Source organism: Homalodisca vitripennis, chromosome 2, assembly GCF_021130785.1.
Source record: "Homalodisca vitripennis isolate AUS2020 chromosome 2, UT_GWSS_2.1, whole genome shotgun sequence".
NCBI classification, from domain to species: Eukaryota; Metazoa; Arthropoda; class Insecta; order Hemiptera; family Cicadellidae; genus Homalodisca; species Homalodisca vitripennis.
This window is the reverse complement of record NC_060208.1, coordinates 9,582,077-9,603,949: the sequence shown is the minus strand read 5'-3', so window position 1 is coordinate 9,603,949 and position 21,873 is coordinate 9,582,077. Positions and strand designations below refer to the sequence as shown.

Below are 21,873 nucleotides of genomic sequence, written 5' to 3'. Positions count from 1 at the left end.
AGATCATGTGCAAAACATCCTCCTGTAATCAGAGTGCCAATTCTGCCAGTGCCCACCGCTGCAGCCCGACCAGAATCCCGTCTGCTGAAGACAGGTAGGCACTTCTTCCTGGCCATAGCTCTCGAATGACAATGTCCAGAGGGGGCGAGATTAAGACAACAGTCCAGAGCCGCTCCTGGCGCACTAGGAAAGGCCCCTGTGATAGCGAGGCAGGCCATCCTTTGGATACCTGCCAGACGTGCTACCACCGTCTTGGCTTCCGTTTTTGGCCACCATACGACAGCTCCCGTACATTAGTGGCAGGTCTGACCATGGGAAACATAAAGCCAGTACAAGAGCCTCGGCTTCAGTCCCCAGGGCCCACCTATCACACGTCTGCATTGCATTAGAGACCACTTACCCCTGCAATGACCCTTTCTAGATGAGGTCCCCAGTTTAGAACCCTATCTAGGATCACGCCCCAGGTACTTGACCTCAGGCTTCAGCTCAACGGGGTGAGCCTTTAAATAGAAAAGGACCAATGATGCCCTCCATCTGTCGCCTCCTGGTAAAGGCAACCACGGCAGCCTTGGTGGGGTTGACGGTGAGGCCAACCTTATCACACCAGTTTCCCACCATGTTCAGAGCAGCATTGGTCAGTTCTGTGATTGTTGTGTTGAATCTTGCCACTCACAAGAATCACAATATTCATCTGCGTACCCTTGTGCAAAGACACCGCTGCTATTCAAAGAATTCAGCAGGTCATCCACAACCAGGTTCCACAGAAGAGGAGAGAGGACGCCGCCCTGCGGGACAGCCCCTCGTAGCCTTCGCACTAACACTTGCTCCATGAGGGTTGAAACAACAACCCTGTCCGTGAGCAAGGCCCTATCCAGTCACACACACCTGACCATCAACGCACGTCGTCCGAGACCCGCATTGATAATCGCCTGAGTGGCTGTATTATCAAAGGCACCTTTCAATGTCTAAAAGACTCTATAGCTACCCTCTTTTGCTGCCAGCGTCTTCTCAATCCTGCATACCAATTGATGCAGGGCCGAGTCGCATGGACTTTCCTGGAGTGTAGGCATGCTGGTTAGGATGCAAAGGTCGCTCCAGAAGAGCTCCCTCCCAAACAAACCTGGCAACCACTTTCTCCATGGTTTTGGAGAAGGAAGGAGGACAGGCATATCGGCCTGAAAAACTTCGGCCGATCCATGCCCGCCCTCCCCTGCTTCGGTATGAACACCACTCTGGACACACTCTCCAGGGTAGTGGGATGTACCTGAGAGCCACGGAGGCTCTGAACAGTCTGCACAGCTGTGGAAGGAGAATGTCCAATCCCCGCTGCAAGCAAACCGGTCTCACCCCGTCACCCCCAGGAGCCTTTGTAAGGACTGAATGAGTTAATAGCCCACTCAATCCTACTGAAGGTAACAATACGGTGCGCCAGACTCCACTGCGAATGAGTGGCGCAACCCGCTTGTCTCCCCTCACTTTCGGGTGGTTGTTCACTCCTCATGAACAATACAGTCCGGGAAGTGTGTTCCCATCATGACTTTCAGAACTCCTTTCCGGCTCAGTAATGTAAACACCTTGATCGTCCTTGAGACTACCAAGCGGCGAGATGGGATTCTTTGCCAATAGCTTTTGCAGCCTTGCACTGCCCTGCACACTGTCAATATCGGTTGCAGAGCTTCTTCCCAGGGCTAACCTCTTAGCCGTACGAACCTTGCGGTTGTACAGTGCAAGAGCCTCGTGGTAGGTGTCGCAAGTACCCCAAGTTTTGGCTCTCCTGAATAGAGCCCTGACCCTCTTCCTCAAAGAGGCCAATTCAGAGCTCCACCAGGCTACCTTAGATCTGTTTTTGTTTATAATCGGGCAGCTGAGATCGAAGGAGCCGACAATCGCAGAAGTTAGACCGTCAGCAGATTCGTCAAGCTGCGCCGCGCTGTGAATCCGTTTCCCATTAGTAGAATCAGAATCCAGCCGTGCCCTGAGGTTTTCCTTGTATGATACCCAGTTTTTGTGTTCCTCGGATTCCTATACTGAACTTTTTCCAGCATCTGTTCACCGATCTTAAACAGATGTGAGCATGATCAGAGAGGGAAGGCTCGTCAGACACATGCCAGCCATGCATCCGACCAGCCATACCCTCCGACATCATGGTCACATCTAGCACCTTCCTTCTTGTCCTCGTGCGAAACGTGGGCACATTTCCCACATTTGCAATCATTAGACTACGGGACATTATGTATTCTAGAAGTAACTTACCTCTGTTATTGGTGTTGGTGCTGCCCCACCCCTCGTTGTGCGAGTTGGCGTCGCATCCCACCACCAGTTCCGCTCCACTCCTCCCAACATGGTCCACCAAGGCAGCCAGTTCCCTGGAGGGCGTGGACTCCGCATCATCATACGGTTAGATATGATGATGCAACTAGCAGGGCTCGTCCAGTACCAGCCACCATCAGCCTGACTGTGGCGAAAATCCCTGCAACAAAATTCCAGAACAGGAATGCTGTCCACCTTGTTGCTTACAACAATACATGTCCTGGCATTTTCAACCTGGGCACTAACTATTTTCACCCCCTGTCATTGAAAGCCCTGATATTTTTCCCTTGCTGATCCAAGGGTTCCTGTATCAGAGCCACGTGGAAATCTTCCGACAGGAAGCGTCTGCAGAATACAGCCGAGGCAGCCTTATTGTGCTGCAGGTTGATCTGAAGAACCTTGATCCCCATGATCAACCGCCCCACCCCGCGCCCCTCAGCTGGACCTGCTCCACACCAATGAACACCCTCCAGCCCCTCCCCTTAAGAGTGGTTGAAGATTGTTCATCCATTAAAATTACAAGAGTTCTGGAATCTCCCGTGTGGACATCTCCAACAACCCTCCAGTCCGACACAGAGATCCCAGCATTCTGTTTGTTAATGGCCTTGAGAATGGGTCGCAGAGTCCTTCCTCGGCCATGGGACCATTCAACCCTTAGGAAGACCTTGGTAGATCTTATGAGGTCTTTGTAGTCCCCACAGATCACCCCTATTCCCAGGGCCACCGATCCCCAGCCCCGGAGCCAGACCCCGCAGCCAATCCCTGGTTCTCGTCATTGCCACAGAGCATGACGAGAGCCCCCCTTTCCGGGAAAACACCTTTTGAACTGCAGGCACACACCCTCTGCTGAGAGTACCTCGTCGAGAATGCCCCCCCGAAGTTCCATAGCCTCCTCCTCTGAGAGGCGCCTCTCAGGAAAGTTCGCAGGGACCAAGACTAGCTTATGTCCCGTCAGAACTTCCCTGAATGTTTCTCCCAACCCCCTCCTCCGTTGAGGGATTGGTACTCGTCGCATGCGCTGCTTGCTTGCTCAGGAGGTTGCGGTCGGGCGCCTCTTCGGCAGGGGTTTTTCCGCCGAAGAACCGCCCGAGCGCCCTCTCTTCCCAATAGGAGTAGAGACCGCACCTGCAGTTGCCTCCGGTGCTGCCTCCCTCTGTTTTTTCATCTTTCTTCTTTCATTGGCCGACATCTTGCCCGTTTGCCTCCTCCATTGACTGTCCGGAAGCCCAGGTGCCGTCGGCCTTTTTCTGCTCCATCACCCAACGCTTGCGCAGTTTAAAGGGGAGCTTAAGGTTGTAGTCCATTACACATGCTCCAGTGTCTGTGTCCATGGACTCAACCCTTCCGCTAGCATCATCGAGTACTACATCGTCGTCGATGGTGGTAGCGCTAGAAGAACAGGCAGATACATCCAAGGCCTGGGTGCCGGATGCAACTGCCCGTTGCAGTTCTTCCAGATCTAAAATCTGTTGGTGTTTTTTGTTTTTTGTTAAAAGACTCCATAAAAGGTCCCACGAGTACCGAGGAAATAACGGTCCACCCAGCCAGAGCCCGCATGACCAGGTAAGGCTATTTTACGCTTGGGGGGGCGCCCAACCCCAAGGGGCTCCGTTTACGACGCACAACCCCTGCGCCATTCATCCCTTAGGCACGGGTCGCTTCACACCGTGGGATTGGGGTGCCCTCAGTCAAAAAACAAGTTTTTGTGTGTGGTGCGATTCCAGGCGGACCCGGACTGGCACCACTACTGCGCGGCGCCGAGGGCCGTCACCGCGCAGAGTGCACACTCGAGACACTACCCTAGATCCTAGGGTTTTTGTTGACAGCAGGGCCACCTCATGCAGGTCGCTAAGTAGCGTTTATCCGAGCCCAACCATTGGTTAGATGGTTGGATTCGGATCCCCCTTCGGTCTTGAGCGCACCTTGGCGGTGCCGCCCCTGGAGAGGTACTTTCCCAGTTCATTTGGGATTCACCCGAACTAAGGTCAGCCCGTCTCCTAGACCCCTTTATACCATTAGTGAAAAAAGAAATCCATTCCTAAATTATGAATTGCAAACCATATTTTTCTACATAATTCTTTTATAATTTATTAGTTTTTCGTCTTTACAGTTAGTTTTAAATTTTATTCTATTTTATCATGTGTTTATTCTATTTCACACATGTGTTTTTTTCTGTAAACAATATCAAACTGATGATGCCTTAACCGGCGAAAGCGCTTTTTGAATAAATTTAATGTGGAAGTATAAAAAATGTCTTTTCTATTAAAAACAAGCTCTCGGGTAACAAATTTTCATTAGTACATGAGATTCGTGTTGCTGAATTCTGCCATGTATAATTATCTCAAAGAAAGGTTTCAAGGGAGATTGAGGGAATGCTGTGTGACGTGTAGTGATCGTGTTCACAGGTCTGGTGACGACGCTGTGTGGCTACTGTGTCATCGGTCTGTGCCTGGTGGTGCTGCACTCTCTTGCCACCATCATGAACCTCACCCGTTCCCGCAGAGTGCTGGGATTGTGCTACGTCGTTGTCAAGGTAACGCCTTCATCTATCTACTATACACTATCTGATATACATCTTGTAAAGATGCCAAGAGTTTTTCCATTTGCAGGAAGTAATTGTGTTTCGTGATTAATAATCTATCACCTGAATACGTATATGATCTAGCGGAATGGACAAAAAAACTTTCAAGTAGTTTCCGTTGTTCTCACTAGATAACAGTTACTCTTTTGTTTATAACTTTTCAGTTCCATTATATGATGGCATTCAATCATAGCCATTGTTCAATGCCACTTTGAAACCTATTTATTGACAGTTACTATGTACATGAACTTGCAGGTATCCCTACTGTCAGTGGTGGAGATAGGAGTGTTGCCTCTGATCTGCGGTTGGTGGCTGGACATCTGCTCGTTGGCCATGTTCGATGCCACTCTACGCGATCGTGAGGCCAGCTTCCGTGCTGCTCCTGGCACTTCCATGTTTATCCACTGGCTTGTTGGGATGGTCTATGTCTACTACTTCGCCTCATTCATTCTGCTACTGCGTGAGGTGCTGCGCCCGGGCGTGCTCTGGTTCTTGCGCAATCTCAATGACCCTGACTTTAGCCCAATCCAGGTTTGTGCAGACGTGCTAGTAAATTTTTTTGTTCGCTTAAAATTGTGCACTAAATATTGCAGTAAGCATGTCTAGTTTAAGAGGAGATGTAAAACTACAAAAACCCTCCATGTTAAATTTCAGAAACTCCTTGTTCCTTTTTGTCAAGAACTACAATCCTTACATTAATGAAATCTGTAGTGTTTATAAAGCATAGTAGGACAGATCCACAGTTTCGCCTGCAATTTATATCCTACGTACCATGTATTTGATTGAATATCTAACGATTTCAGTGTCACTGGAATTATTTTAGGCCAATTTAGAGGAACGCGAAAGTTGGAAGTTCACAGTGAAGTCTTTCTTAGTGAAAGCACTTGTGATGTAATACCATAGGGTTATATGATATTTTAAAAATAGAATTAGTCATATAGCAATAGAATTAATCATCAGGCACTCATTTTTAAGTGTTCATGATTAAGAGGACCAGAACCACATGATTCATAATTAAGCAAAACCACAAGTAATTCTTATTTTAGGTTTTACTTTTAGCTGAAATTATTTATATTCGAATGCAAAATTGGAGTTTGATATTTTGGCCCAAGACACTATATATATATATATATAATTTTCAATAAACATTGAATCGCAAATGTACTTGCTCCACCAGGACTCCAACCTGGGTCTCTCACTTGCGGAGCGAGCATGTTACCACTTCACCAAAGAGCCAAAAAAAGAAAAAAATAATATTCATAGATTGATTTGTGTAGTTTATTTTGATAGTAAAAAATTACAATGTTATAGATATAATTATCATGAAATTACCTACTTACCCACCCACATGTTTTTTCTAGGAAATGATTCACCTCCCGATTATTCGCCACGTTCGGAGATTGCTGGCATCAGCTGTTATTTTTGGCACTGCGGTTTTACTGATGCTGTGGCTGCCTGTCCGTCTACTGCGAGTGATCTGGCCCACATTCCTCCCCTACACTGTAGCACTTCAGTCCGAGGCACAGGTAGGGTGATAAGCTACAAAACCAAATAGGATAGGTCGCTGCCTCGTCCCTTCAACAGAAGGAACATGGAGAAGTTGTGGGAAATCTTGACCCTGGCCATTGCCACCTCGGAAGAAAAGAACACTAGCACTGTTCTGCTCGTACTAATGGTGTCTCACAGGTTGCAGTTAGTGATGGGCAGGCATTTATTGCCTTCTTCGAATGTGACAATTTAATTGTTGCTCCACCTCCTGTAGGTCCTGGACAATCATGAAACAGCCGGACGTGAATCCCTTTGAGCTATAAGTATATGGTTAAAGTTTTCAACTTCAGTTTTGCAACTGATTCTATTAAAAAAATAAATGAATGTAATTTTGGATAGGAATTTTTTTACAATTTCATTATTTTGCTAAAATCAACCTATTTTCCTTGGTTTCCCCCTTTTTTATCTAATCCGTAGTATATTTTTAGACTATTCATTCCGTCTCAAAGATTTGCCTTCATGATACCACTTTAAGTACTTTTCTGTAATTTTTCATCATTTAGTAAGAGCCCACAATTGTTTTGTCAGTTTTAATTTTTAATTCTTTATTGTTGTAATAACAAATGCAAACTTGTTTGGTATGCTGCATCATGAAATCGACTTACTTTCAGGAGCAATAGTCCAACATTTTACAATAACATGCATTGTCATTGTTTACATAAACATTGCAATTCATCAAAATTTATATTTAGTATAGATTTTTCCATAAGAAAACTCATATTAAATATAAATTATAAATAATTTGTATTTACATATCATGGTATATTTAATCATTCATTATCTTTAAGACACTAAGATTTAAACTTTGAAGTAAAATATTTTAGAGTTTAAGACAAGTTCCTATTTATAAGACAGTTTAAAACCATGTAAACAGTGGAGACTGATGCATGGCTAGCAGCTACTCGTGTGTCTTCTTAAATGAGTTTATTAGCATAAAATGGCCACTTTTTAACACATGCTTGTCAATATGGGAACAGTCTACCTAAAACACTAACAACCAAAAATGATCAAAGTCCAATTGAAATCTTTCATTCTTGGAGATTTCCTGGATGACACGTGGGAGTGTGAGCAATCAGAGCAATGGTATGTTTTTGAGGTGTGTAAAATATCATTCTTGCTTACACAGTGTGAGAGGTTATGTGAATTTTTGTGTAGGTTAAAAACTTTAAACATTTTGATATTATGACATGAAAGATAGTACAATTGACTGTCAATTAGTACTGTATATTATGTTTTTTATATGAATAATATGAACTAAACTTTTACTACGAGTAATTCGTAAATTCGTATTGACTTGCAGGTTAATGAGCTCTCTCTGGAGCTACTGCTGCTGCAAGTGATACTACCAGCACTGTTGGAGCAGTCCCACACTCGCACCTGGCTGAAGGCAGTCATCAGGCAGTGGTGCAGGCTGGTCAGCTGGGTGCTGGACCTGCAGTCTTACCTACTGGGGGACGAGGCAGAGAGACCTGCCCAGGTGGACAACAACAACGGTGGGGGAGACCTGGGCGCGGCTCATCAAGCCTTGCTGCAGCGGGGAGGCCCCACAGGCTTCCAGCCGTACGTCCGTCCGACATTCTTTCCCGCCAGGATCGTGGGTCTGCTCGTATTCGTCTGCATCTCGTTGGTGTTGGCCAGCCTGGTCGCTCTGACGATCCCCGTCTGGCTCGGCCGCAAGGTGATGGCGTTGTGGCCGGTCGGCAGCCCCGTGCAAGGTCCCGCCCCCCCGGTGGCGCCGATACACGAGCTGTACACCGCCTCGTGTGGTACCTACCTGTGCTGGCTCACGGCGCGCGGAGTGGCCTTGCTGCTCGGCTGGCTCCCTCAGGGTCGTCAGGCCATCATGGAGAAGCTCTGCAAGTGGTGTGTGGTCGGACTCAAGTCGGCTGTCGCTTCCTCCGTACTGATCGGGGTCATTCCACTTCTCTTCGGTCTCCTACTGGAGCTCGTCGTGGTGGTACCACTGCGTGTGCCACTCGACCAGACGCCGGTGCTGTGGATCTGGCAGGACTGGGCGCTGGGCGTGCTCTACACGAAGATCGCTTGCGTGATCACGATGATGGGTCCCGAGTGGGCCCTGAGGAGGGCGATCGAGAGGGCGTACAGAGATGGTATCCGCGCGATGGATCTCGGCCTGATACTGCGGGAACTGGCCGCTCCCGTCATCGCGTGTCTCAGTCTGGCGCTGGCCGTGCCCTACGCGGTCGCACACAGCCTGGTGCCGCTGTTCATCGCCAGTCCACAACTGCGCAACGTCATCGCGCGCAGAGTCTACCCCCTGGTCCTGCTCATATCCATCGTTGTGGGCATTATAACGTTCCAGATCCGCCAGTTCGCCAAACTTTATGAGCACATTAAGAATGACAAATACCTTGTCGGCAGAAGGCTTGTTAACTACCATCACAAATCATCGCTACAAAATTAAACTGACTTTTGTATCATATTACAGACTGATCACTGTACATTAACTTACTTAATTAGAAAGTAATGTTTAATTTGTGAAACTCCGAGTTGTGTTAAATTGTGTTCCTTATTGTTGAATAAAATTAATTTTAATTTTGTTTTTCCCTGATCTATATGTTTGTTTAATTCGATATTATTGAAAATTATTTACATCAGCGATTTTTATTTGACTATTTTACTATAATCAGAGTATTTGTTCAAGAAAAGTTGTATTTTTATGTGCACTAAATGTTTGTTGTTAAGGCATTCAATGTGATATTTGAAATTGAAAAAAACTAAGTTTTATGTAATTACCGATTATTAAAATGTGTTATATTATGTTTTGCCTTAAGAAGCATGTTTTTAAAATAATTTATGTTATTAATCTGAGAGAATATTTATATTTATTTGTAAGAATTAAGTTAAAAACCACAAAATACTTTTAGAAATAAGGTTATTACTTGATTATGTATATCTTCATTATACTGATTTGACAGCAGCATTGTCATTATAATTTTCCATAATAAAGATTTTCTAAGAAAACTATCTTAAGACATTAATATTTTAAATAGATAATGTTTTATATAATATTTTATTTATCTGCATAGCTTTTGACGTACTGTTGTAGAAAATTGTATTCAATAATAAGGCCTTTTCTTATGCAGTTTATTTTATCGTTCTTATTGTTGTTTTATTAGCATTTTGCTCACTATACTATGCAGATTGGTGGCTCTATCACAAATGATTAACAAATATTTCTTTTATTAAAACTTCAAACTTTGGCTGCCTCCTTTACTATCACAGATTAATTAATGTATGAAAGATGAACGTGGTTTGTTTTTAATAAAAAACGCTGTTTAAGCAAAGGTTTCAGTTTTTTTGGACATTTGCCATTGATCAGTGATATGAAAATCAGTAAAACATTTTGGTTTCTTCCAATAGTAAATGGTGATTGTCGCTGCGGAAACAAGATGGCTACAAATCAGAAAATAGGAGTGGACCCTTTATTATTGGTTCATTCCAGACGAACTTCTAGAAACTATATTGTGATTTTGCTGCATTGACTAGTAAATAAATCCCTATTTTGTTTGATTTTTTAGAATATAATTGATTTATTTTAACCTAGATTGTATTTATGTGTAAGGCTAGTTATCTACGTGAAGGAGAGATTAGATTGCAGATCTCGAAATCCTGTGTTACTGATTTTTTGTATCATTGAACAGATGGTAGATATCTGAAAAAAAAAAAACTGTTACCTTCAAATATGTCCTTTATAAAATCAGTTTTTAAGCAAATAATTGTTTAAATAATAATTCCATTGTATACATGAGCACAAAATGTTTATTTTCACGTAGTTATTTTAATGGTATAACAATTGTTTAGAAAATTATTTGAGGTCCAAAAATATCTTAGAGGTATTAATCAGAATATTTTTGAGTAAAATTGTATAATCCCAAAATTCATGTACTGACAGAAATGTTATTGATTTTATATTGTACTGTAAAACAGACTGAAACCAACAGACCTGCAATTTCAAGCAAAAATAGAATATTTTGATTTATATAAAAAAAAATACAAAACACTCCAGGAGTGTAATCTTAAATAGAATAGGAATGTTTTTCTTTATTCTAGTAAAATGTAAACCTCGAATATTACATAATACAGATTGCAATCTGACTGAATTAGTTACCATCAAGCATAATAGTAAATATACACACTTCAAAACAATTAAGGGATCACTTAATATTGCTTGGTGTAGGATAAATGTAAATAATATGAGAGTTACTTTGCCTACAGATAAAGGAAGCATGATAAGGAACAAGTAATTTTGTTTTATTTCTGAATAGTACTGTTAATGATAAATACTGCTGATTTGCTTATCAGGTCCAAACAAGAATGAGATAAGAAAAATGTCAGGTGTAGTTTGTAATTATCTGAACTTTTATCAGTTTAGATGTTGATCAGTTGATGTTTTATGTTTGTTCTGTTTGGTTTTAATTGTAATGTTGGGATGTAGATGGTGTTTGTCCAATGTAAAAGTCAGGAGAGCGGTCACTTTGGTAGAAGAAAGTGTTTCCTAACGGAATATGGGTAGGCGTTAAGGTGTGAGTCAATCAGTGGTTTCTAGATTTTGGAACCATATCAGGAGCAAGACTCTTCGCAGAAGACTAGGACAAGGTCGCTCTAGGTCTACCATGCACATAGAAGACAGATTTTTAGAGTTAATGCACTTTGTAATCAGTGTCTTGTTTGATGGGGCGGAATAACAATTGATGATCAAACAGACCTTTTAGTGATCTGAAATGGTATTTTAACAGCCCAACGTTACATGGAAGAAATGAGAGCAGAACTAGCAGTCAAGATTTTGTATATATGCAAGACAGAGCCACATAACATGCTTTGAGAGTAGTACAGTAGTACTTGGACTTACCAGTATTGGAACTGCCTTCTTCTTCTTCTATGGGGCGTCCTACTGCCATGCACTTAAGCCTCAAGGGCCTCTTGAGCACCCCGGAAGCACACCATGAGGCCTACTAGTCTACGGTTTCAGCAGTTCCACAAACCGCCAAAAACAACCTATCAGGTCCTCCTGGGGAAATTTACCACCCTTGTCCAAACTACCAAAGATGGCATACTGCTCGCTTGCTATTGTAGGACAGTCAAAGAGCAGGTGTTCAGCCAGTTTCATCCTGCTCATCACACATTCTACAGAGCGGATCCTCCCGAAGAATGCCGACTCTGTGAAGATGCTTCCTCAGGTGACCATGTCACGTGATCAGACCTATAACCCGAGAAGTCATCAATCTACTTAGTGAGAGAAGGTCAGACACCACTCTGGAGGAAGGCGACTGTACTACATTCTGCTCATTCTCATACCTGGATGCCATCTCCAACTTCTGTCATGTTCAGCGCGAACCCATTTGAGACAGCCCTACTTGCAGTCCAGACCTTCATCCAGTTGAACACGCCTGGGATCAACTAGAGAAGCATTTGGGGCCAGCCAAAACAACCCAGGACCTTGGATGAGCTGGAAATGGCGTTACGAGATAAATTGATGCAGTTATCTCAAGACAGCCTCAGACGACTCAATAGAACCTTGCCACAGCATATTCATGCAGTTCTCTCACCCAGAGGAGGTAACACATTTTAAGTGTGGACTTTCAAAGAACAGTTTGTAGTTTCTTACATTTGAAACGAAATAAAAGAATTATTTTTACTTTAATGTTTGTGTTTTTGACGTAAAGTAACTGCCCTAGCCTAAATTAGAATTACAAAACAAAAAGGATGTTCTATGCTTGACTATTAGTATGAAGTTTTGAACTTAAAAAATAAATGGTAGACACAATAAACTGAGTACAAACTATTAAAGAAGTGACACCATAATTGTTTTGAGGTGTGTTTATATATATAAAATAACTGAAAGTTATATTATACTATAAAAATTAAATAAATAAACTAGTAGCATAATAACTTTATAGCAGTGATACTAGGAACCAAGTTTGTACTCATATGAGTGTTTTCCAGATGATTTCTCCTGTTAGAGACAGGCCTTGTGGAATATGTGTTGGAGTATTGAGACAGGATGGACTGCACAGATGGGAATTCATCTCAAGAGTGGCCGAAATCAGTGATGCAGGAATATACTTTGCTGTTTGTATTAATGTTCTCCAGATGACTCCTGTCAGAGACAGGCCTTGTGGAATATGTGTTGGAGTATTGAGACAGGATGGACTGCACAGATGGGAATTCATCTCAAGAGTGGCCGAAATCAGTGATGCAGGAATATACTTTGCTGTTTGTATTAATGTTCTCCAGATGACTCCTGTTAGAGGCAGACCTTGTGGAATATGTGTTGGAGTATTGAGACAGGATGGACTGCACAGATGGGAATTCATCTCAAGAGTGGCCGAAATCAGTGATGCAGGAATATACTTTGCTGTTTGTATTAATGTTCTCCAGATGACTCCTGTTAGAGACAGACCTTGTGGAATATGTGTTGGAGTATTGAGACAGGATGGACTGCGTAGATGGGAATTCATCTCAAGAGTGGCCGAAATCAGTGATGCAGGAATATACTTTGCTGTTTGTATTAATGTTCTCCAGATGACTCCTGTTAGAGACAGACCTTGTGGAATATGTGTTGGAGTATTGAGACAGGATGGACTGCACGTAGATGGGAATTCATCTCAAGAGTGGCCGAAATCAGTGATGCAGGAATATACTTTGCTTTTTGTATTAATGTCTCCAGATGACTCCTGTTAGAGGCAGACCTTGTGGAATATGTGTTGGAGTATTGAGACAGGATGGACTGCATAGAATTCATATCGAGGGTGGCCGAAATCAGTGATGCAGGAATATACTTTGCTGTTTGTATTAATGTTCTCCAGATGACTCCTGTCAGAGACAGACCTTGTGGAATATGTGTTGGAGTATTGAGACAGGATGGACTGCACAGATGGGAATTCATCTCAAGAGTGGCCGAAATCAGTGATGCAGGAATATACTTTGCTGTTTGTATTAATGTTCTCCAGATGACTCCTGTTAGAGGCAGACCTTGTGGAATATGTGTTGGAGTATTGAGACAGGATGGACTGCGTTAGATGGGAATTCATCTCAAGAGTGGCCGAAATCAGTGATGCAGGAATATACTTTGCTTTTTGTATTAATGTCTCCAGATGACTCCTGTTAGAGGCAGACCTTGTGGAATATGTGTTGGAGTATTGAGACAGGATGGACTGCGTAGATGGGAATTCATCTCAAGAGTGGCCGAAATCAGTGATGCAGGAATATACTTTGCTTTTTGTATTAATGTCTCCAGATGACTCCTGTTAGAGGACAGACCTTGTGGAATATGTGTTGGAGTATTGAGACAGGATGGACTGCGTAGATGGGAATTCATCTCAAGAGTGGCCGAAATCAGTGATGCAGGAATATACTTTGCTTTTTGTATTAATGTCTCCAGATGACTCCTGTTAGAGACAGACCTTGTGGAATATGTGTTGGAGTATTGAGACAGGATGGACTGCACAGATGGGAATTCATCTCAAGAGTGGCCGAAATCAGTGATGCAGGAATATACTTTGCTGTTTGTATTAATGTTCTCCAGATGACTCCTGTTAGAGGCAGACCTTGTGGAATATGTGTTGGAGTATTGAGACAGGATGGACTGCACAGATGGGAATTCATCTCAAGAGTGGCCGAAATCAGTGATGCAGGAATATACTTTGCTGTTTGTATTAATGTTCTCCAGATGACTCCTGTTAGAGGCAGACCTTGTGGAATATGTGTTGGACTAATGGGACAGGATGGACTGCACAGATGGGAGAATTCAAATCTCAAGAGTGGCCGAAATCAGTGATGCAGGAATATACTTTGCTGTTTGTATTAATGTTCTCCAGATGACTCCTGTTAGAGGCAGACCTTGTGGAATATGTGTTGGAGTATTGAGACAGGATGGACTGCACAGATGGGAATTCATCTCAAGAGTGGCCGAAATCAGTGATGCAGGAATATACTTTGCTTTTTGTATTAATGTTCTCCAGATGACTCCTGTTAGAGGCAGACCTTGTGGAATATGTGTTGGAGTATTGAGACAGGATGGACTGCACAGATGGGAATTCATCTCAAGAGTGGCCGAAATCAGTGATGCAGGAATATACTTTGCTGTTTGTATTAATGTCTCCAGATGACTCCTGTTAGAGGCAGACCTTGTGGAATATGTGTTGGAGTATTGAGACAGGATGGACTGCACAGATGGGAATTCATCTCAAGAGTGGCCGAAATCAGTGATGCAGGAATATACTTTGCTGTTTGTATTAATGTTCTCCAGATGACTCCTGTTAGAGGCAGACCTTGTGGAATATGTGTTGGACTAATGGGACAGGATGGACTGCATAGAATTCAAATCGAGGGTGGCTGAAATCAGTGATGCTGAATATACTTTATTATTTGTATTAGAAACGACTTTTTTTCTAGGCAAACCAAAAGAACAGGAGATGTTTTATTACTTAATTTAAAAGCTGGATAACTCTTTTAATTCTATACTTCCAAAACCATGTTATTATAATTGGTCTCTTTCTCCCAATATGAGGAATTTATTCCTGAAAATTTGCTGCGAGTTTTGAAACACCTTTTATTATTGAAAAATGTGATATCATTTTAGGTAATTGTAGACTATACATTTTTGTTTTCAATGTTCTAAAAAGTGATAGTGTCAGTAAGTTTTCACACTTTTTGGTGTTAATGGCTGGGGTTTTACGACCAATTTTTTTTAACAGGATGTGAGATTTTGAATAAACATTAGAATTGTGAACATGTATAGCTATTTTAAGTTTTAAATCCAATATTAAAGACAATCCAAACCCTGATGTCTCATAAGGTTAACCCTTCTACTGGTCAATGAACTATCCCAAATACGTATTGACATTTTTGATAAACCTTATCAATTGACTTAAGCAACTTATAAAGTAGTCGCATTAAGTATCATACCAAGGGGATATTTTTGAAGTCCAACATTCTTTTATTTTTCCTTTTTTTGCTGAGACTCTTAAATTTGCACTTACAGTAGACTCCCTTTGGCTTTTAAAATAATAAACTGCCCACGTGACAGTTTCTCATTATCTCAGTTCAGTTGAGGAACAATTTTGTTTATTACATGTTTAAACGGTGTTAGGTGTTTGCAGGAAAACATGTTTATGAAATGAGTAATAAGCATAAACATGCAATGGTGAAAATGCAGGATAGACAATATTTTAAAGCGCCTAGATAAAGGTGAATCAGTGCAAAGAGTTGAGTTCAATGTGGGTAAAAGTACTGGCAATGACAATCCATTGAAGATTTTGTATGTAAATTGAAACAGAAGTCCCGACTACTAGATCTACCTTACAAAACCAAAACATGAATTGGTTGATGATGCATTGTGGTTGTGGTTTATGCAGGAGCGTAAAAGAGGCACTCCACCAAATGGAACCATTTTAAAGGAAAAGGCAATTATTCTTCATGCAAAACTTGGTGAAAAAGGAACATTTTCGGCTAGTGATGATTGGCTGAGACAATGGAAAAACGCCATGCAGTGCATTTCCTAGGAGTGTGGAGAGAAGCTCTCAGCAGATCAACAATCTGCAAGTGAATTTTCAGAGAAACTGAAGCAAGTTTACAGTATTGACAAGATGCATTTAAACTACAAACTTTTGCCTCAGAAAACCTTTACTATGGCTCAAGAAACTTCAGCGTCAGAATTTAAGGTAAATAAAGAGTGTCACGTTATGCTCGAACGCAACCGGTTCACACAGGTTGCCTCTTTTTGTCTTAGGAAAGACGGCCAAACCCGCAGCATTTAAGGAGGTAAATATGTCTTCTCTTCCACTGTACTACAGAGCTCAAAAGTCTGCCTGGACAGACGCATATTTGTTCAAAGAGTGGTTTGTGACCGAATTCGTCCCAAGAGTTAAAGATCACAACGACCTATATCAAGCAACACGCCGTTGCATCAGCTGTAGACATAATGTTTATGAAAAAGTTGTGTGATTATGCCTTAAAAAAAAAAAAAACAGTGAAAATGAAGAAGAAAATATATTTCTTTTCGTATTGTTTGGTTTACTTATCCTATTAAGTACTGGTCATCTTAATTATTCATTTATACCATTTTTAAGAGCCAATAATGTGTGTTGATATATTTCAAAAATTAATTTCTTAAGTTCTGGATTCATGATGAGTTTTATTTATCACATATTTATTCCTGTCATCTGATTTATCAATACTGTATGTGACTGGAACGCCATGACAGTACAACACTACTGCTAGGGTGAGTGTGCTGTAACTTGATTATTAAAACCATCTTAAGAGTTCTTATTTGGTTCTGATTTGAATCTATAGGTTATTAAAAATATACACCGGTTAGTCCAGCTACAGGGAGTTTACTATAGTTATAGAACATAAACTAAGGATTACTATGGTATAACATTTGTGTTTGTACGCAAAGCAATATTTTATATTGACCTATGAAAAACCAGTGCAGTTTTTGTCAGTTGGCTACTTTTTTTGTATATAATACATAACATTGTATAATTTTCCAGAATGTTTCATAATTTCTTATTAGATGATCAACTCTGCATCTTTTGGCTATTTTGGTTTTATTAATATTTGTAGTTCTGCGTTAAAACTGCTCAACAACCACTAGTTTTTGCAAGGTAACTGTTTTGTATGATTTCTAACTTTTTTTCCAGTTTTATATTCAAATTCTACCCACTTTACAAAAAATATGTATATACATAATAAGTATACCTTTGCATAAAGCGTATACATTTTATAAAATTTGGTATATAGAAGTTACATGGCCAGTTTGAGGGTTAAGTCTTGTATCAGCCAACAGAATTTGCTTGTGAGGTGCTATGTACCGCTAGTGGTAGTCCTAGGTCTGGCCGTCAGATCTTACTGTGAATAGTTTCCAGTGATACTTTTGTGATTTTTTCCATGATTTACACTTTTAACCCTTAGTTTATAGTACATTCTGTATTTTAAGATGGTTAAAAATATTTTACTGTATTCTTCATATGAGTTTGATTGGGGGAGGGGATTATAAACTTATTTAATGTCAACTACTATATGTTTTCTGTCAACTACTTGCCTATAATCAATGACAAGTTAGATCAACAATATTATTTGTATTAAAACAATTTTCTGTTTTACTGAAACATACAAATGTATAAATATAAAATTCAAGGAGAAAGCATTGTTACACAATGCCAGACATAGTTGTAAGTTAAGTAAAGTATGCAGTTCACCTTATTTTGTAGTAAAATCTGTTTTGACATGTTTTCTTCCTTTAATTTAAGATGTTTCAGATTTTATTGATGAAGTTTTATAATGTTTCCAACAGCAAAATCCCAACACAAATCTATGAAATGGATTAGATAAATCAGCATTTTTAATACATTATTGTAATGTTTTTTTGAGATAAATTTAGAAGTTCAGTTCAACTCCTTATTTAAGCAATTATAACGTGAAATAAATATTTAGAAGGAAAAGTAAAACATTTCGCATAGTAACCTCGAGCATGATTGATAAACATTTCTGTCAGCTTTAACTATTTAATTATTATACAAGTCATGAAGAAGTCCAACCTCGCTAGGGTAAAACTTTTGTTTTTTTGCGTGTTTAAATTTTCAGTCAATAGCCATTACCAAATATAGCTTTCTAAATTTGTAAAGAGCACAAAAAAAATACCACAAACTGGAAGTATTTTTTTTAGAATTCAGTTCCGAAATATTCTAGGTCTCTAAAAGTGAACTTTGACCCATTCCTAAACTAAAGTGTATAACTCTCAAAAATTGAAGCAATTTTAGAATAAATGAAAGTCCTCAGTATGTAATCCTCCAACAAAAGCCTGCTGTATCCTTTCAATGCAAAAACTGACATTGGCCTATGAAGGCCAAATAAACACTGTCAAAACCTAAAACAAAACTAAGAAGTCTTGTAATGTCATCTTAATCTTTATTTTTTAATATTTCAAAAAATACGTGAAAGCATTGTATTGTAAATATATAACAAAATCTTGGTATTTTTTGTTCTAACCTCTGAAATTTTTAATATGGCAAAAAATAGAAACCCCTCACTCTACTCAAGTTCTACTTTTTAATGGGCAACCAATAAAACATTACCAAAGATAAACTTTTTAGTAGACATGTAAAAAAATATTGCACTTCAACGCTTTTTCTTGAGAACAGCACATGTATTTGTCTATGGATATATTTGCTGACAGTGGAATAAAATAGACAATTCAATTTTATACCAGAAATTGTTTGAAACACATTGAAAATAAAATTGATCTTATTTATGAAAATTAGTATTTTACTTATATATCTATTATTTTGCTTCAATTTTATGCTACTTGCCAATATTTTTTTATCAGTGAAGAGTTTTTTGTATTATACATGAAGACAAAGTTAATGTTCCCTTTTTTGTGATTCGCCCAAACTGTAAATATGTGTAATATGATAATTTAGTTTTTTATTGATGTGTGCACTCATGGTAAGTGTTGAGATGTCAGATGTTGTCATTTTGAGTTCTGTTTCCCGATGTTCAAGCTGTGGCTGCACTAATTTTGTATCGTTCAGTACCCATGAAGTGGAGATGTATTAAACTAAGATGTTTTCAAAGTTGTGGTGCATTTTATTTTACCCTGACAATCTGTATTTTTAAATTTTGTCGTGCTTGATTGGGAAACTTTCTCATTTAATTATAGATCTAAGAAATATAGAAAGTTCAAATCAGTCACGACATTTTTTAGATGTTGCAAGCATTTTTTTGTTATCTCCACCCATCTACTGAAAACTATTTTGTATAAGTTTTCTTCTCGAGATATATAGATTACTATTAGATATGTGGGAGTAAAAGTATGGATGCATTGTTACAACTTTGCCCATTTCCCCAAAATGGGATTTTGGGGAGGGGGCGGCTATTATACATGTATAAATGTATCCATTAAGTGACACCTCTTTTGAAAGGTCTTGATAAAAGAAGAACAGTGGAAACTAGAGCTTTCTATCTTAACCCAGTACAAAATGCTTAAGTTGTAACGGTGACTAAAAGGTTAACTTCTATTTCCTAGAAAGGTGGCTCCTGTTTCATCACTCCATCTTTATCCATCAAAAACTAAACAGAGTGTATCTATACTTTTAACTCACATTATATTAAGTTTACTTGAGGTGAATTACATATTTCAATAAAATTCCATTTTTAACCCTGGAAGTGTTTATCAGAAATTCAAGTGTGCACTGACTTTTGTAGATTTTACAGGATCCCTTTTTAAATTTCATAAAAAGCTTTACATTTAGTATCTGTATAAAATGTTATATATCTCATACATTTTCCTTGGTAAGAATCTGAACTGAAACTACTGAAAAGAATAAACTGAATAAAACTACATAATTTTGAAGTAAAAATAAACAATATATTTTTTCTACAACATGTGTTGTATTTATTATTTGACATGTAAAAAATATATAAAAGTATCCACATTATAATTCAGTTGTTTCAAAAGTCCACAATAGCGTAATTGTGGAAAATTTAGTTATGAACACAAAATGTATAGTGTTATGGGGTTCAGAAATAAAAATGGAAATAATATTTGTTTACAGAGAAAAGAGCAAAGTGGTACATTTTTACCTATTTTCAGTTGCTAAGCAACAAAATAACATAACCATATTAAAATTTAGGCTCATGCAAATTAATGTGTATATTTTACTTTTTATGAAATTAGCTGATGTAGAAGTTATATATTATATTACTTCAAAATTAACAAAAAGATAAAAGAATACAAAATACAACACTTCTACTTTGAACTCAACAAAGTCAGTCATGTTGGACTCTATTAAAATGCCACGAATATCGCTTGATCTACAAGGATCACCCATTTTTAAGTATTATAATCAACAGAGTATGACAAAGCTTTGCTCATTTTGAATAAAAATCTTCTGAACAAAGAACAAAATTATTTGTTTACAAACAATTATCTCCGCTGCACACTGAGGTTAACGTCAAAATCACATCCCGGAAAACAGCGCAGATTGTTGTCTAGAAACAGGATAAAAGAAAATCAAAGACCTCTATACATTACAAAAAACTTGTAGGATTTTGACTGATGTATAACTTACAGGTTTTTAAAATAAAAATCGACACTTTAGTTTCCAGCTGTTTTATGTAACAAAGGTAAACAATCCAAAAGAACTGACTCGAGTTCATAATTAACATTAATTAAATTAGCTGTCAATGTCAAATAAGTCTTTCAGGCAGAGATTTAGATGTTGACTGCAAATCATCAACATTCTGTTTTCCATTATCTGCAGACTGGTACATTGGAAATTGAATTAAAATCAATTGTGGGATGTTTTTTTTAAAACATGGTATAACAAAAAACATGCGGTATGACATGTCTAGCCCACATTGGTAATTTATTATTAAAGTCAATTATAGTAAAACAATTCAAAATAGGACAGCCTTTCCCTTCTGTTCATTATAGTAAATATATTAACTTACCACATCGGGAACTAAAAAGTAAACAAACAAATGTAGAATAATAAAATTACAATCATAAATTGTACACCTTCACTCCCGTGTCACTAATCGGGTTAATATTGTACTCACAACATGAAACTCTAGTATTCATTCAATTCAAGTATCAAGAAGTCTGTGGTGACTAATGTCAAGTTTTCCCCACCACACTACATCACCCAGACGCCAAACATGGGTTTGGTGGTTCGGTTGCCGGTGGAAGTTAGGCATGAGTGGTTCCCCACATCAGTTGCAGAGTGACAACTAATGCGAAACATTAGATGTCATTGTTTTCAGCCATCCCTAGTCAGTACTGTTACAAAAAATATCATGAAAAAATTGCCAATGTCTATTTCAATCAATCCAGAATCCTGTTTAGTTAACCAATAATTTTTTTAAAAGTGATTGCAGGGTAAATCACAATTTAAAATGAAAATTCTTTAATAATGTTGGTGATTCTAATGCTTCATTCAGGAGAGTTACTTTTTCTTTAACCCACTGTGGGTGAAAGGTACGCTGTGTTTGTCCTACCTCTCAGTAGATTGGAAGTAGAAGCACAGTATATTTGTCCTACAGTTTAGTAGACTGGAGGCCAAAAGCAAAAGGCACAGTGGTTTTATCCAACCGTTTAGTAGACTGGAGGCCAAAAGGCAGTGTTTGTCCTATCGCTCAGTAGACTGGAGGTCAAAGCGATGGGTTTGTCCTAAGTAGACTGGAGGCGTGGTTTGTCCTACCATTTAGTAGACTGGAGGCCGAAAGGTAACAGTGGGTTTGTCCTACCATTTAGTAGACTGGAGGCCGAAAGGTACAGTGGGTTTGTCCTACCATTTAGTAGATTGTAGGCCAAAAGGTACAGTGGGTTTGTCCTACCTCTCAGTAGATTGGAAGTCGAAGCACAGTGTATTTGTTCTACAGTTTAGTAGACTGGAGGCCAAAAGGCA

At 39.6% G+C, this 21,873-nt stretch overlaps 1 protein-coding gene across 2 annotated transcripts in view; it reads left to right on the top strand.

The window, feature by feature from the left end:
* LOC124353523 (E3 ubiquitin-protein ligase MARCHF6) overlaps window positions 1-9,380 on the top strand; it is a 31,186-nt gene extending 21,806 nt beyond the window's left edge. For both annotated transcript variants that reach the window (XM_046803402.1, XM_046803400.1), the window contains exons 7-10: window positions 4,716-4,843; window positions 5,147-5,422; window positions 6,253-6,417; window positions 7,740-9,380. In XM_046803402.1, the coding sequence (XP_046659358.1) occupies window positions 4,716-4,843; window positions 5,147-5,422; window positions 6,253-6,417; window positions 7,740-8,864 (1,694 nt within the window). In that variant the 3' untranslated portion in view covers window positions 8,865-9,380. The remainder of the gene's footprint in view (window positions 1-4,715; window positions 4,844-5,146; window positions 5,423-6,252; window positions 6,418-7,739) is intronic.
* The last annotated feature ends 12,493 nt before the right edge of the window (window positions 9,381-21,873 follow it).